At 39.0% G+C, this 12,749-nt stretch overlaps 1 protein-coding gene across 1 annotated transcript; it reads right to left on the reverse strand.

Moving 5' to 3' along the window:
- Nucleotides 1-7,365: 7,365 nt before the first annotated feature.
- LOC120032751 (zinc finger protein 180-like) lies at nt 7,366-11,774 on the reverse strand (the record flags this gene model as incomplete). The annotated part of the gene is made up of 3 exons (XM_038978937.1): nt 11,738-11,774; nt 7,644-8,207; nt 7,366-7,562 (listed from the first exon to the last, which is right to left on the reverse strand). Coding segments are annotated over exons 1-3 (798 nt in total), but the record flags the coding sequence as incomplete, so codon positions are not given.
- Nucleotides 11,775-12,749: the final 975 nt, after the last annotated feature.

Raw genomic sequence — 12,749 nt, forward strand, 5'->3', positions numbered from 1 at the left:
AGGAGTTTCCTCTTGAAATCATGTCTGTTTTAAGGACAACTTGGTTGCTGATTGTCTCAAGGGTGGGCAGTTAAAAAGATTTGTGTTTTGAGTTTAGCCAGTGTGTTACCATGGATCCCAATTGATTTTGACTGCATGTTTTTCCGTATTGGAGATGAGTTTTGTTTGGGCTCGTTCCAAGGGGACGTGAGTTCTAGAAGCTAGTGAGTTTTAGAAAGACGAGAGTTCTAGAAGGGAAAAAATAATAGTTTAGGAATCTATAGAAAGAAAAAGGAGAAAAGATACGATATTATTATACTATTGTATATTATTATTTAGAAGTACGTGTTTTTTCTTGTTTTTAATTGTTGACAGCCAGTAGACACCATGTTTATATTGGTGAAGCATTTTAGTTGATTATAATGTGAAATGGAAATTGTTTTCTGTTGGTGGTGAGCAAACTTGTCCAACAAAAATATAGGATATATTTGTTGTCTTAAGGGGGAAGGTGTTACAGGCTTTGGTTTTTCCATTTATGTTTTGAGGTTTGGACTTCAGCTCGTTACCACATAGGGTGCACTGATTGGTGTCACCTCGTTAGTCAGTATGTGTTACACCTGTGCTAACTTGTCCATCTCGTTAGTAGGAAGGTGTTTCACCTGAGCTGGTCCAGGTTCTATTTAAGAGTGTCTGGCCCAGTACTCCAGTTGTCTTGATAGATGTGGAGAGTCAACACCTTTAGTTGCTCCAACTTTTTGGTTTGCTTCCTGTCTTTAAGTTTGGTGTGGGTTTTTCTTTTGTTTGCCTCTTCTTGGGCAGATTTAGTGGGTCTCATAGTGGGTGTCTTTTATGTCCCAGTTGTTGTGAGTAGTCAACTTTCAGTGGACACAGAGTGAAATTGCAAGATTATGTTATAATACTTTTATTGCATCAAATGGTTGTTTTTTGCAACAGAATAGAGGGTTCTTAGAACTATTGTGTCTGTGTGTTCTACTGAGGATGGGCTTCTGGGAGATAACACTGACAGGAGATTTACAATGTATTTTGGGTGATAAAACCTAAAGAGACCACATTCCAGAGCATGAGTTAATGTTTCTGTTCTATATGGTACCAGGGAGAGATGACCTCAGGGCCAGACCCTGGTCTCTACACAGAGTACTGTTTTTACAGCAGATACTGTCTGCTGAGAATTATAAGTATATTTCATACAAATCTTAATCTTGTGACCCGTTCTATACATCTATTGTTGGTCATGTAGGTTGAAAGGGGTGTATCTTGGCTATAAAAGACCTTTGTACTTTTGTCTCGTGGCTCTCAACGAATCATCTGGGGGTGATTTGTCGACCAGCCGTCATTATCGTAGAGCACTCAATTGATTGACTTTATATTTGTGTGTTGTATTGACCTGCTCCCTTATTAATAAGTGAATAAAGATTTAGTTTAAGAATAACTCTGACTTGTGTGATAGGTTTGTTTCTCATTTGATATTAAAGAAATTAACCACCACATTTGGCGATGGGGATGTGAATCTTCACTTGGTGACCGCTCCTGACGACCTGGGTAAATGGTGCACGAGGGATCCCTCTAACTTGGGATCTCAGGGAGACCACACTTTGGCAACGGAGCAGATGGACCCACCTTTGTTCTGAGAGGCAGTGAGCCGAGTGGATAACACATCTCGAACGTAGTTTAAAAAATAGAGGTGAGCGAAACACGCAAAGTGTAGTTTTTATAAAAGTCTCTGAGTTTGTATTCTTATGTGGGGGGCACCTTGGAGGGGTAGACAGGGCTGAGTCAGTGGAGGATGATCTGAGAGTCAGTCAGTGGAGGATGATCTGAAAGTCAGTCGACTCAAAGACATCTATCATTGGACGGTTGCGGGCAACCTAGAGCCATCCTGACACTGAAATAAAAAATACAGGCCTAGCAGAGCCCCAAGTCCCATGGGGACGTCCTCGAGGGCGTGGATGTTCTCCCCATCAAAGGCCAGCAGGATTTCACTCTCATATCCATTCCCTGGACTTGATTTATTTCTGAGAAGATCTGAAAAGATCATTTGCACACATTTGTATGCTAATAGATGTCAGTTTGTATTGACTGCTATGTAGGTTAAATGTATACTTCAAATGCAGCTGTCCTACAACAGATCTGTACCTTCTTCTTGATCCCAATTGCATTGTGTCCATGTTCTGCCCTATAAGAATTTCAAAGAAAGAGGAGAAAATATGTCAAAGAATAGTCTTACAAGCATTAAAGCATATATATATTAAATAAATATAAAAAGATAAATGGCATCGACATACAATGTAATGTAAAATAGAATAACATATTGGAGAAAGCACTAGCCAACACAGTACTGCCATACAGGCCTAATATCACATTTCAAGATATCCTTGTACACAAATTGTTCAGTATTTTATCAGGCTGACTTGAAAGATTATACAAAAGAGGTAGTCTAGACACTGTATTAATACCATTATGCATTTGAATCCCATCTACAGATACCATCTAAGATATTAATTTCCCTCCACAAGGGGGCGTACATGTAACGTTTCCAAAATGGGATAGTATTGTACATGTAACGTTTCCAAAATGGGATAGTATTGTACATGTAACGTTTCCAAAATGGGATGGTATTGTCCATGTAACGTTTCCAAAATGGGATAGTATTGTGCATGTAACGTTTCCAAAATGGGATAGTATTGTCCATGTAACGTTTCCAAAATTGGATAGTATTGTACATATAACGTTTCCAAAATGGGATAGTATTGTCCATGTAACGTTATGCCCCCTTGTGAGATAATAGTATTGCATGCTGTAGCAGGCTATATAAAGAGGAAGACCTCCATTGACGATTCAGTTCGTTGTAACATCTCGTCTGGACAGGTCACCGTCCTTAGTTAGTTAGTTAACGTTAGTTAGTTCATTCTCACAAAAGTGAGAAATGCTCTAGATTGGAAACGTACGTTAATGAGTGTAAAGCCATGTTGGCTTTATGGAAACGATATACAATATATGTGAAAGAATGTAGTTGAGGAAATAATCCAAACCTAGTTGTGCCTAGTTAGGACATAACGTTATCTAGCTAGATAACGGTACTGTACTGTAGCTCATACAACGCCGACGGTCAAAACCGGCTTTCTAATATTTACGGTAATTAACTATCGTAACGTTATGGAAGATATTCACAGAAAACCATAATTGTCTTCGGTATTCATTATTAGTATGTTATATTATTATATATAAATTATTTAGATACATATTCAGAGCCAAATATCAACCCAACTTAACCTTTTTAACTGTTGTCGCATCCAAACTTGTCACCATCGTTTTCAGTTGTAATTGCGAAGTTCCCGGAAGAAGTCCAGCAACAACGGAGGTTCCTCGAAGAACCCCCCTTCTAACAAGTTCTTTGAAGAACCTTTTGGGGCTGTTTTTCATTGACCAAGAACCCTACGGTTCTTAGGGGATCTGAGAACAACTCCAGTTGAACCCTTCATTTTTAGAGTGTAGTCGGCTCTATTTACTCTCAGATTCAAAACATGATGATTAGCATCAACGATCAAGTCAGCTGCTGCTGCTCCAATACAGTATGAGGTGAGACGGTGAACTGATGTTGAACCGGGCAGTCAGCTGCTGCTGCTCCAATACAGTATGAGGTGAGACGGTGAACTGACGTTGAACCGGGCAGTCAGCTGCTGCTGCTCCAATACAGTATGAGGTGAGACGGTGAACTGACGTTGAACCAGGCAGTCAGCTGCTGCTGCTCCAATACAGTATGAGTTGAGACATGAACTGACCTTGGATCATAATAATTAAGTTACTAAAAATTAATTTGTGAAACTGTTAAAAAATAGTATATGGCATATTCAATATATTACTCTATTGTTATCATATAGAAACATCATGGAATATTGTACATCATATTAAATATATTACTCTATTGTTATCATATAGAAACATCATGGAATATTGTACATCATATTAGCATCAACATACATTATTGTTTCATTCAATTTCACATAATAAGGATATTTCATATTTTCAAGTTCAGAAGTCAGAACCCATCACCTGCTATGTAAAAGAGACAGAAGAATGCACAATGGTCAATGCTATCCGGGGTCCTTGGGACATCCCTACCCTAAACCCCAACCTTAACAATTTTAAATGTCAACTTCAATGGGCTAGGGACGTCCCAAGGATGTATCTCTACCTGAAAACACATGATCTAAGTGATTGGTAGTTGGTATTCAGCAATCATAAAGCCTTATCTACTTTAATGAACTACTAAAATAGTGATTTTGTCAGAAAGCATAGACAGCAGCTCTACACTTTATTGACTGACTGATCCATTCATCCTTCCATCCCTCAGCTTTCCTCTCCTCTGAAGACCCAGTGAGGGTGGAGCTCAGTCAGAGAGCTGTTGAGGGACTGGTTAGGAAGAACACTTCTACAGCCAGAGGGGTGATAGGTCACACATGGTTTAGATGGTAAATATTTATGTCCTCTTAGTGGTTCATCACGTCAGCAAAAGGGAATATGTTCCATCATCTATGTTTATTTACATTAGTGCAAATTGTCCACTGATATGGGTGTAATTTTTCACCCCTTTTGGCTGTATGAAAGTTGATTTCCCCTCAGGCACACATTTGTTCTTTGCTATTATGAAGGTCATTTGTGTAGAATGTACTTTTCCCCAATCATTCACCCCACCTCTTTACGTTGCTTATTTATATTTAGTGGCCTGACTGCATCCAGACTATGTCAAAGGCCCATCCTGGTAGATCTGAACCTAATGCAGCTTAGAGTGATCGGATGACAGAAGTCACATTTAGGTGCCAGGTGTAACTGAGGCCGTAGATGCTCCATATCCATTACTTTGAGTGTTTTATATAATATGACTAAATGTGTTTCTGTGTTGCAGGGGCAGTCAAGAAATGGAACGGCAAGGCCACAGAACATGACATAAGCAGAGCTGTGGGAGACCACCTCAAGCTCTTGGTAGAGCCGGGGGTGGTGTTTACCACTCCACCACAACTTCAGCAGGCTGGAAAAGTGGGATTGATACTGTTTTCATACTAAGATGGACCATCAGTCTGTTGATTGGTCAGTCGTTGGGCTCATTTGTTGAAATCAAATCAAGCTTTATTTATACAGCACATTTCAGACATGGATGCAACACAATGGCTTCACAGGAATAAAACAAAATGAAAATAAACAAAAATATTTCGTACACAACAAACAGAAGATTAACAACTTTAAGACTAATGAACATTAAAGAAATTCTATTGATTAAAATATTAATTGGATGCAATATCCAACCCAAAATATTAGCTTGTTTTTTAGGAGGGGTTCTGAAAGACACTATGGGGGTGTCCACTGGAAGTTGACTAGTAACAACTGGGACCTAAAAGACACCCACCATGAGACCCACTAAATCTGCCCAAGAAGAGGCAAACAAAAGAAAAACACACACCAAACTTAAAGACAGGAAGCAAACCAAAAAGGTGTTGACTCTCCATCAATCAGTGCGTCCTACGTGCTAATGAGCTAGACGTGCAACCTCAAAACATAAATGGAAAAACCAAAGCCTGGAACACCTTAAGACAACAAATATATCCTATATTTTTGTCGGACAAGTTTGATCACCACCAACAGAAAACAACTTCCATTTCACATTATAATCAACTACAATGCTTCACCTTCACCAATATAAACATGGTGTCTACTGGCTGTCAACAATTAAAAACAAGAAAAAACACCTATTCCTAAATAATAATAAACAATCGTATTATTTTTTTCTCATTTTTCTTTCTATAGAATCCTAAAACTCACTAGCTTCTAGAACTCTCGTCTTCCTAAAACTCACTAGTTTCTAGAACTCTCGTCTTCCTAAAACTCACTAGCTTCTAGAACTCTCGTCTTCCTAAAACTCACTAGCTTTTAGAACTCCCTGTCTTCCTAAAACTCACTAGCTTCTAGAACTCCCTGTCTTCCTAAAACTCACTAGCTTCTAGAACTCTCGTCACCTTGGAACGAGCCCAAACAAAACTAAAATCAAATAGTATTAGTCACATGCGCCGGATACAACACTGGAACTCTTACTTACGAGCCCCTAACCAACAGTGCAGTTTCAATACGGAAAAGAATAAGAGATAAAACTCCAAATAAATTGTGATCATGGTAACACACTGGCTAAACGCAAAACACAAATCTTTTTGACTGCCCACCCCAGAGATAATCAGCAATCAAGTTTTCCTTACCACGGACATGTCTGATTTCAAGAGGAAACTCCTGCGATATCCGTAGTAACTTTCCACTGCGGAGCTTCTCTCTCTTTTCAGGGTTCACTCAAAAGGCATGTTGTTGGATCGGGGCCCAGTCCCCAATGTCATGCTCTAGTACATTTGGGTTGGCACATCTGAGAATGAACCCTGATATTATAAAAACAGGGCAACAACGTCAATATAAATGTACCCAAAAATGTCAAGTTGGTTGCATGAATAACTATCATTACTAAATGTTACATAATTGTAAATATGAAATATCAAAACCAAATGTACACCCCTTTGTTAATATGTATTGGCAATAATTAACTTAATGGTGAGGCTGGAATAATAAAACATGTACCTTTTGTCAGGCTGAATGTTTGAAATATGAGGTGATTTGAGTCATGCTTCTTCAGTAGTGGAATAAAGACAATTAGCACTTGATGTTGTCAAGAAATACTGGAGTGATGTCAGATTGTTAATAAAATTGATTATAGGTGAAAAAGCTGCAAGTACGTTGAAATTAAGCAGTTTAAGTCATTGAAAAAAATCGACCTGAAAAGACATCTTTTCACTTTCACTTTCAACTACAACCGAACATATACTGGACAGAACATATATTGGACGTTGGGCATAGTCTTCTTTTCAACGTCTTTTCAATGACATTTTGCTAAATGGGAATAGCGCAATGTCAAAACACAGGTTTAACGTGTCCAAATCAATAACCAATATGCAGAAACAGTTTGGGATATATTGAAAACCTAAACATTTTGAAGTGTTGCAATTTGATTCAAGTGGGTCACCAACGTGGTAAGTGTAACACAACTCTATTTTTGTTAGTCACTTTTTTGATAAATCTCATAAATAGTAACTCTTTCAATTCAGAGCCTGGATTTTTTCCCTGAGGCTAAAATCAATTTAACAAACATTTAGGGTTCTACATTGTGACATCATTAAAATACTCCTTCTACAATGTTAAAACATTCTACATTGTGACATCATTAAAATACTCCTACTACAATGTTAAAACATTCTACATTGTGACATTATTTCATTGATATCATGAAACAACTCCATGTATTTTCTGATGTTTAATCAGAGATTTTTTATCAGAGTATCTCTTCCCACATTGATCACAGCTACAAGGTTTCTCTCCTGTGTGTGTTCTCTGGTGTGATATCAAGCCGTTTAGCTGAGTAAAACTCTTCCCACATTGATTACAGCTATAAGGTTTCTCTCCAGTGTGTATTCTCTGGTGTGATTTCAGGGTTTGTAGCCGAATAAAACTCTTCCCACAGTGATCACAGCCATAAGATTTATCTCCTGTGTGTATTCTCTGGTGTATAGTTAGATAGCTAGATGAGGTAAAAATCTTCCCACATTGATCACAGCTATGTTTCTCTCCTGTATGGCCCCGCTGGTGTACTATCAGGCTGCTTAGCTGAGTAAAACTCTTCCCACATTGATCACAGCCAAAAGGTTTCTCTCCTGTGTGTGTTCTCTGGTGTATAGTTAGATAGCTAGATGTAGTAAAACTCTTCCCACATTGATTACAGCTATAAGGTTTCTCTCCTGTGTGTCCCCGCCGGTGTACTATCAGGCTGCTTAGCTGAGTAAAACTCCTCCCACATTGATAACAGCCAAAAGGTTTCTCTCCAGTGTGTGTTCTATGGTGTGATTTCAGGGAGCTTGACTGAGTAAAACTCTTCCCACACTGATTACAGCTATAAGGCTTCTCTCCTGTGTGTGTTCTCTGGTGTCTACCCAGGCTGTTTGACTGAGAAAAACTCCTCCCACATTGCTTACAGCTATATGGCTGCTCTCCTGTGTGTGTTCTCTGGTGTGATACCAGGTTGTTTGACTTAGTAAAACTCTTGCCACACTGATCACAACTATAAGGTTTTTCTCCTGTGTGTACTCGCTGGTGTATTTTAAGTTTTGATGAAGATTTGCAATGTTTCCCACAGTCAGAGCAGCAGATAGATTTCTTCCCTGTGGGTTTCTGCTGGTGTTTCTTGAGGAGTTCTGATCTGGAGAGACTCTTCTCTGCCTCGTCAGCATCATGATGTTGTTGAGACTCCCCAGAGGATCCACAATAGTCCGATCTTTCTCCTGTGTGAATGACAACGTCAGACAGACGGTTAAAGGCCCACAACAGCAGAAATCCACTGTTTATTTGAGGTAAAAGGTGATGCCCAAAGGGTACCCATGAAGTTGTACAACATTTGACATCTGTTGAATTATTTGACAATTGTCTTAAGACAGTCAATTGAGCAACAATAATCATATTTTGTCTTGTTTTCACATTAGTAGTACCATGGATGATTGTAGACTAGAAATAAGTTAAAGTTGTTGAAACTCTAAGCAGTGTGCCAGATGACTTTTGGTCTCCAATATAGACCCCTTTCTGTGTTTGTTAAAATTGTGGCACAAGGGCAATTTGGTTGTAGAAACTCCTCCATGCTAATGAGGAAACCCCCTCTAGCACCAGGGTCAGCGCACTCTCAAGTGTTGTTTTTTGCCATTATTGTTAGCCTGCCACACACACACTATACAATACATTCATTAAACATAAGTTTGTCACAACCCGGCTGGTGGAAATTGACAGAGGACGAGGGCACAAATAATAATATAAATCAAAAATGTTGCTCTTTATTTAACCATCTTACAAATAAAACCTTCTTTGTTCATTGAAAATTGTGAATAACTCACCACAGGTTAATGAGAAGGGTGTGCTTGAAAGGATGCACATAACTCTGCAATGTTGGGTTGTATTGGAGAGTCTCAGTCTTAAATCATTTTCCACACACAGTCTGTGCCTGTATTTAGTTTCATGCTAGTGAGGGCCGAGAATCCACTCTCACATAGGTACGTAGTTGCAAAGGGCATCAGTGTCTTAATTTCATATGGCTGCAATCCCGGTAACGGGATCGATATGACAACAGCCAGTGAAAGTGCAGGGCGCCAAATTCAAACAACAGAAATCTCATAATTAAAATTCCTCAAACATACATGTGTCTTATACCATTTTAAAGGTAATCTTGTTGTTAATCCCACCAAAGTGTCCGATTTCAAATAGGCTTTTCAGCAAAAGCACCACAAACGATTATGTTAGGTCACCACCAACTCAAAGAAAGATTCTGCCATTTTCCCAGCCAAAGAGAGGAGCCACAAATAGCACAAATAGAGATAAAATTAATCACTAACCTTTGATGATCTTCATCAGATGGCACTCATAGGACTTCATGTTACACAATACATGCATGTTTTGTTTGATAAAGTTCATATTTATAACAAAAAATCTGAGTTTACATTGGCGCGTTACATTCACTAGTTCCAAAAACATCAAGTGATTTTGCATAGCCACATCATTTCAACAGAAATACTCATCATAAATGTAGATGATAATACAAGTTATACACATGGAATTATAGATACACCTCTCCTTAATGCAACCGCTGTGTCAGATTTCAAAAAACTTTACGGAAGAATAAACCATGCAATAATCTGAGACGGAGCTCAGAACAATAGCCAAATTAGCCGCCATGTTGGACTCAACAGAAACCAGAAAAGACATGATAAATGTTTCCTTACCTTTGATGAACTTCATCAGAATGCAGTCCTAGGAATCCCAGGTCCACAATAAATGCTTGATTTGTTCGATAATGTCTGTTATTTATTAGCTACTTTATTAGCTACTTTGGTTAGCGCGTTTGGTAAACAATTCCAAAGTCACAAAGCGCGCCCACTATAACGTGACGAAATGTCCAAAAGTTCCGTAACAGTCAGTAGAAACATGTCAAACGATGTACTGAATCAATCTTTAGAATGTTGTTAACATACATCTTGAATAACGTTCCAACCGGAGAATTACATTGACTTCAGTTGAGCGATGGAACGGAGCTGCCTCTCACATGAACGTGCGTGGTCACCTCATGGCAGTGGTGAATCATTCCTGTCTCCTTCGGCCCCCCTTCACATTAGAGTCATCAGACAAAGGTCTATTGACTGTTGACATCTAGTGGAAGCCGTATGAAGTGAAAACTCATCCATATCTCGCTGTAATTTCAATGGGAGCTTGGTTGAAAATCTAGCAGCCTCAGAAAAAATCCAAACAGGAAGTGGAACTTCTCAGGTTTTTGCCTGCCATATGAGTTCTGTTATACTCAGACATAATTCAAACAGTTTTAGAAACTTCAGAATGTTTTCTATCTAATACTAATAATATGCATATATTAGCAACTATGACTGAGGAGCAGGCCGTTTACTCTGGGCATCTCTGTGCACCTTTCATCCAAGCTACTCAATACTGCCCCTGCAGCCATAAGAAGTTAACAGTGCGATTTGCCAAGGCAGGATACTCTGAGCGCAGCACAATCCTTCTGATTAAATAACATTTTCACAGAACCGCTTGTTGCAATTTCGATGAGGTTCTCTTGTTAAGATATCGGTAAGCGGACTGGAGGCAGGGCATGAAAGGGATAACGAATCCAGTTGTTTGTGTCATCCGTTTCGGGAAAGTACCTGCGTAATTGCGCACCCAACTCAGGTGCTTCGCTATATCACATTTGACATAGTCAGTAAGCTTGAGTTCATTTGCACACAAGAAATCATACAATGATGGAAAGACCTGTGTGTTGTCCTTGGTAATGCAGACAGAGAACAGCTCCTACTTCTTAATCATAGCCTCAATTTTGTCCCGCACATTGAATATAGTTGCGGAGAGTCCCTGTAATCCTAGATTCAGATCCTTCAGGTGAGAAAAAACATCACCCAGATAGGCCAGTCGTGTGAGAAACTCATCATCATGCAAGCGGTCAGACAAGTGAAAATTATGGTCAGTAAAGAAAACGTTAAGCTCGTCTCTCAATTAAAAAAAAAAAGGTGTCAATACTTTGCCCCTTGATAACCATCGCACACCTGTATGTTGTAAAAGCGTTACATGGTTGCTGCCCATATCATTGCATAGTGCAGAAAATACACGAGAGTTCAGGGGCCTTGCTTTAACAAAGTTAACCATTTTCACTGTAGTGTCCAAAACGTTTTCCAAACTGTCAGGCATTCCCTTGGCAGCAAGAGCCTGTCGGTAGATGCTGCAGTGTACCCAAGTGGCGTCGGGAGCAACTGCTTGCACGCGCGTTACCACTCTACTATGTCTCCCTGCGCCATCAGTACAGAAACCAACATGAGCAGCAGCTACGTTTGGCTACATATATTAGTGGAATTCCCGCGAGAGAGTAACGGTTAATGTGATTGGAAGTTAATTATTTGACTAAGCTACCTGTATTTGACATTCTGTTGCTATTTCGCTGAACACTAGATGGTTTAATTGTATTTTTGGCAATGAAACGAGGCTACTCAGGTGAGAAAAAAACCTCACCCAAATGTATAGCCCCGTTGGAAAATATAAATTGACTGTTTGAAAATGTGAAGAAAATGTATTATTTGTATATTTTTAAAAATGTGAATCACATTATTACTTGGTGTACCCCTGACGGCATACTCCAGTTTGGGAATACCTGCCATAGACCTACTGTAGGACCCATAACTTCACCTAACATAGACCTACTGTAGAACCCATAACTTCACCTAACAACAACATAAATCTACTGTAGGACCCATAACTTCACGTAACAACAACATAGACCTACTGTAGGACCGATAACTTCACCTAACAACAACATAGACCTACTGTAGGACCCATAACTTCACCTAACAACAACATAGACCTAGGACTATAAATAATTTAATATTTCAGGTGAAACATGGAAACTAAAATGTCTTTGTCATGATATTTCATAACCTGATCACCAGATAATTTTGTGAATAGCCCCACTAGGCTACTCTGTAATGTGTTGTCATTATAAATGTCCTGAATAAAGGAAAATAGCTCTGTGTGTTGTACAATAGCCTATCCATCAAGGAACAGTTCTCTACACATTATGAGCTAAGTATCTCCGTGTCCAAACAGACTAATGAGACCCTACTGTAAATCAAGCAGACAATAACATTATAAACATCAATTTGTTAGGGATGTTGGATCCAACGTGGAGCACGGCATAACTGTCTTTACCAGAATAATGAATGAAGAAGCACTTTGGTTGTTGTTGCATGTTGTGATGTTTGTCATGATACTGTCATTCAGAAAATGATTTCCTGGATCAGCTGATGATAGTTGAACATGTGACTGTAACTAAACAGCTACAGTATTAAGTATTATGTGTAATTATTGAAGAACCATGTTAATGACAGTATCCATTTGGCTGTTGTCAATAAAGTTAAGGTGACTCTCGGTTAGAACCATTGGATTTAGCAAACTCTGAAATTATTTAGTATTTCTGTGCCCATGAAAACTGTTTTCCCAGCGTAACATAAGGAGCCACTAAATGATACGTAGTTCGAGTGCATTTTTTAAACTTGGTTAGAGCCTGTAAGTCAGCATTTCACTGTAAGGTCTACTACACCTGTTGTATTTGGCGCACGTGACAAATACATTTTGAT

Source organism: Salvelinus namaycush, chromosome 39, assembly GCF_016432855.1.
Source record: "Salvelinus namaycush isolate Seneca chromosome 39, SaNama_1.0, whole genome shotgun sequence".
NCBI lineage: Eukaryota > Metazoa > Chordata > Actinopteri > Salmoniformes > Salmonidae > Salvelinus > Salvelinus namaycush.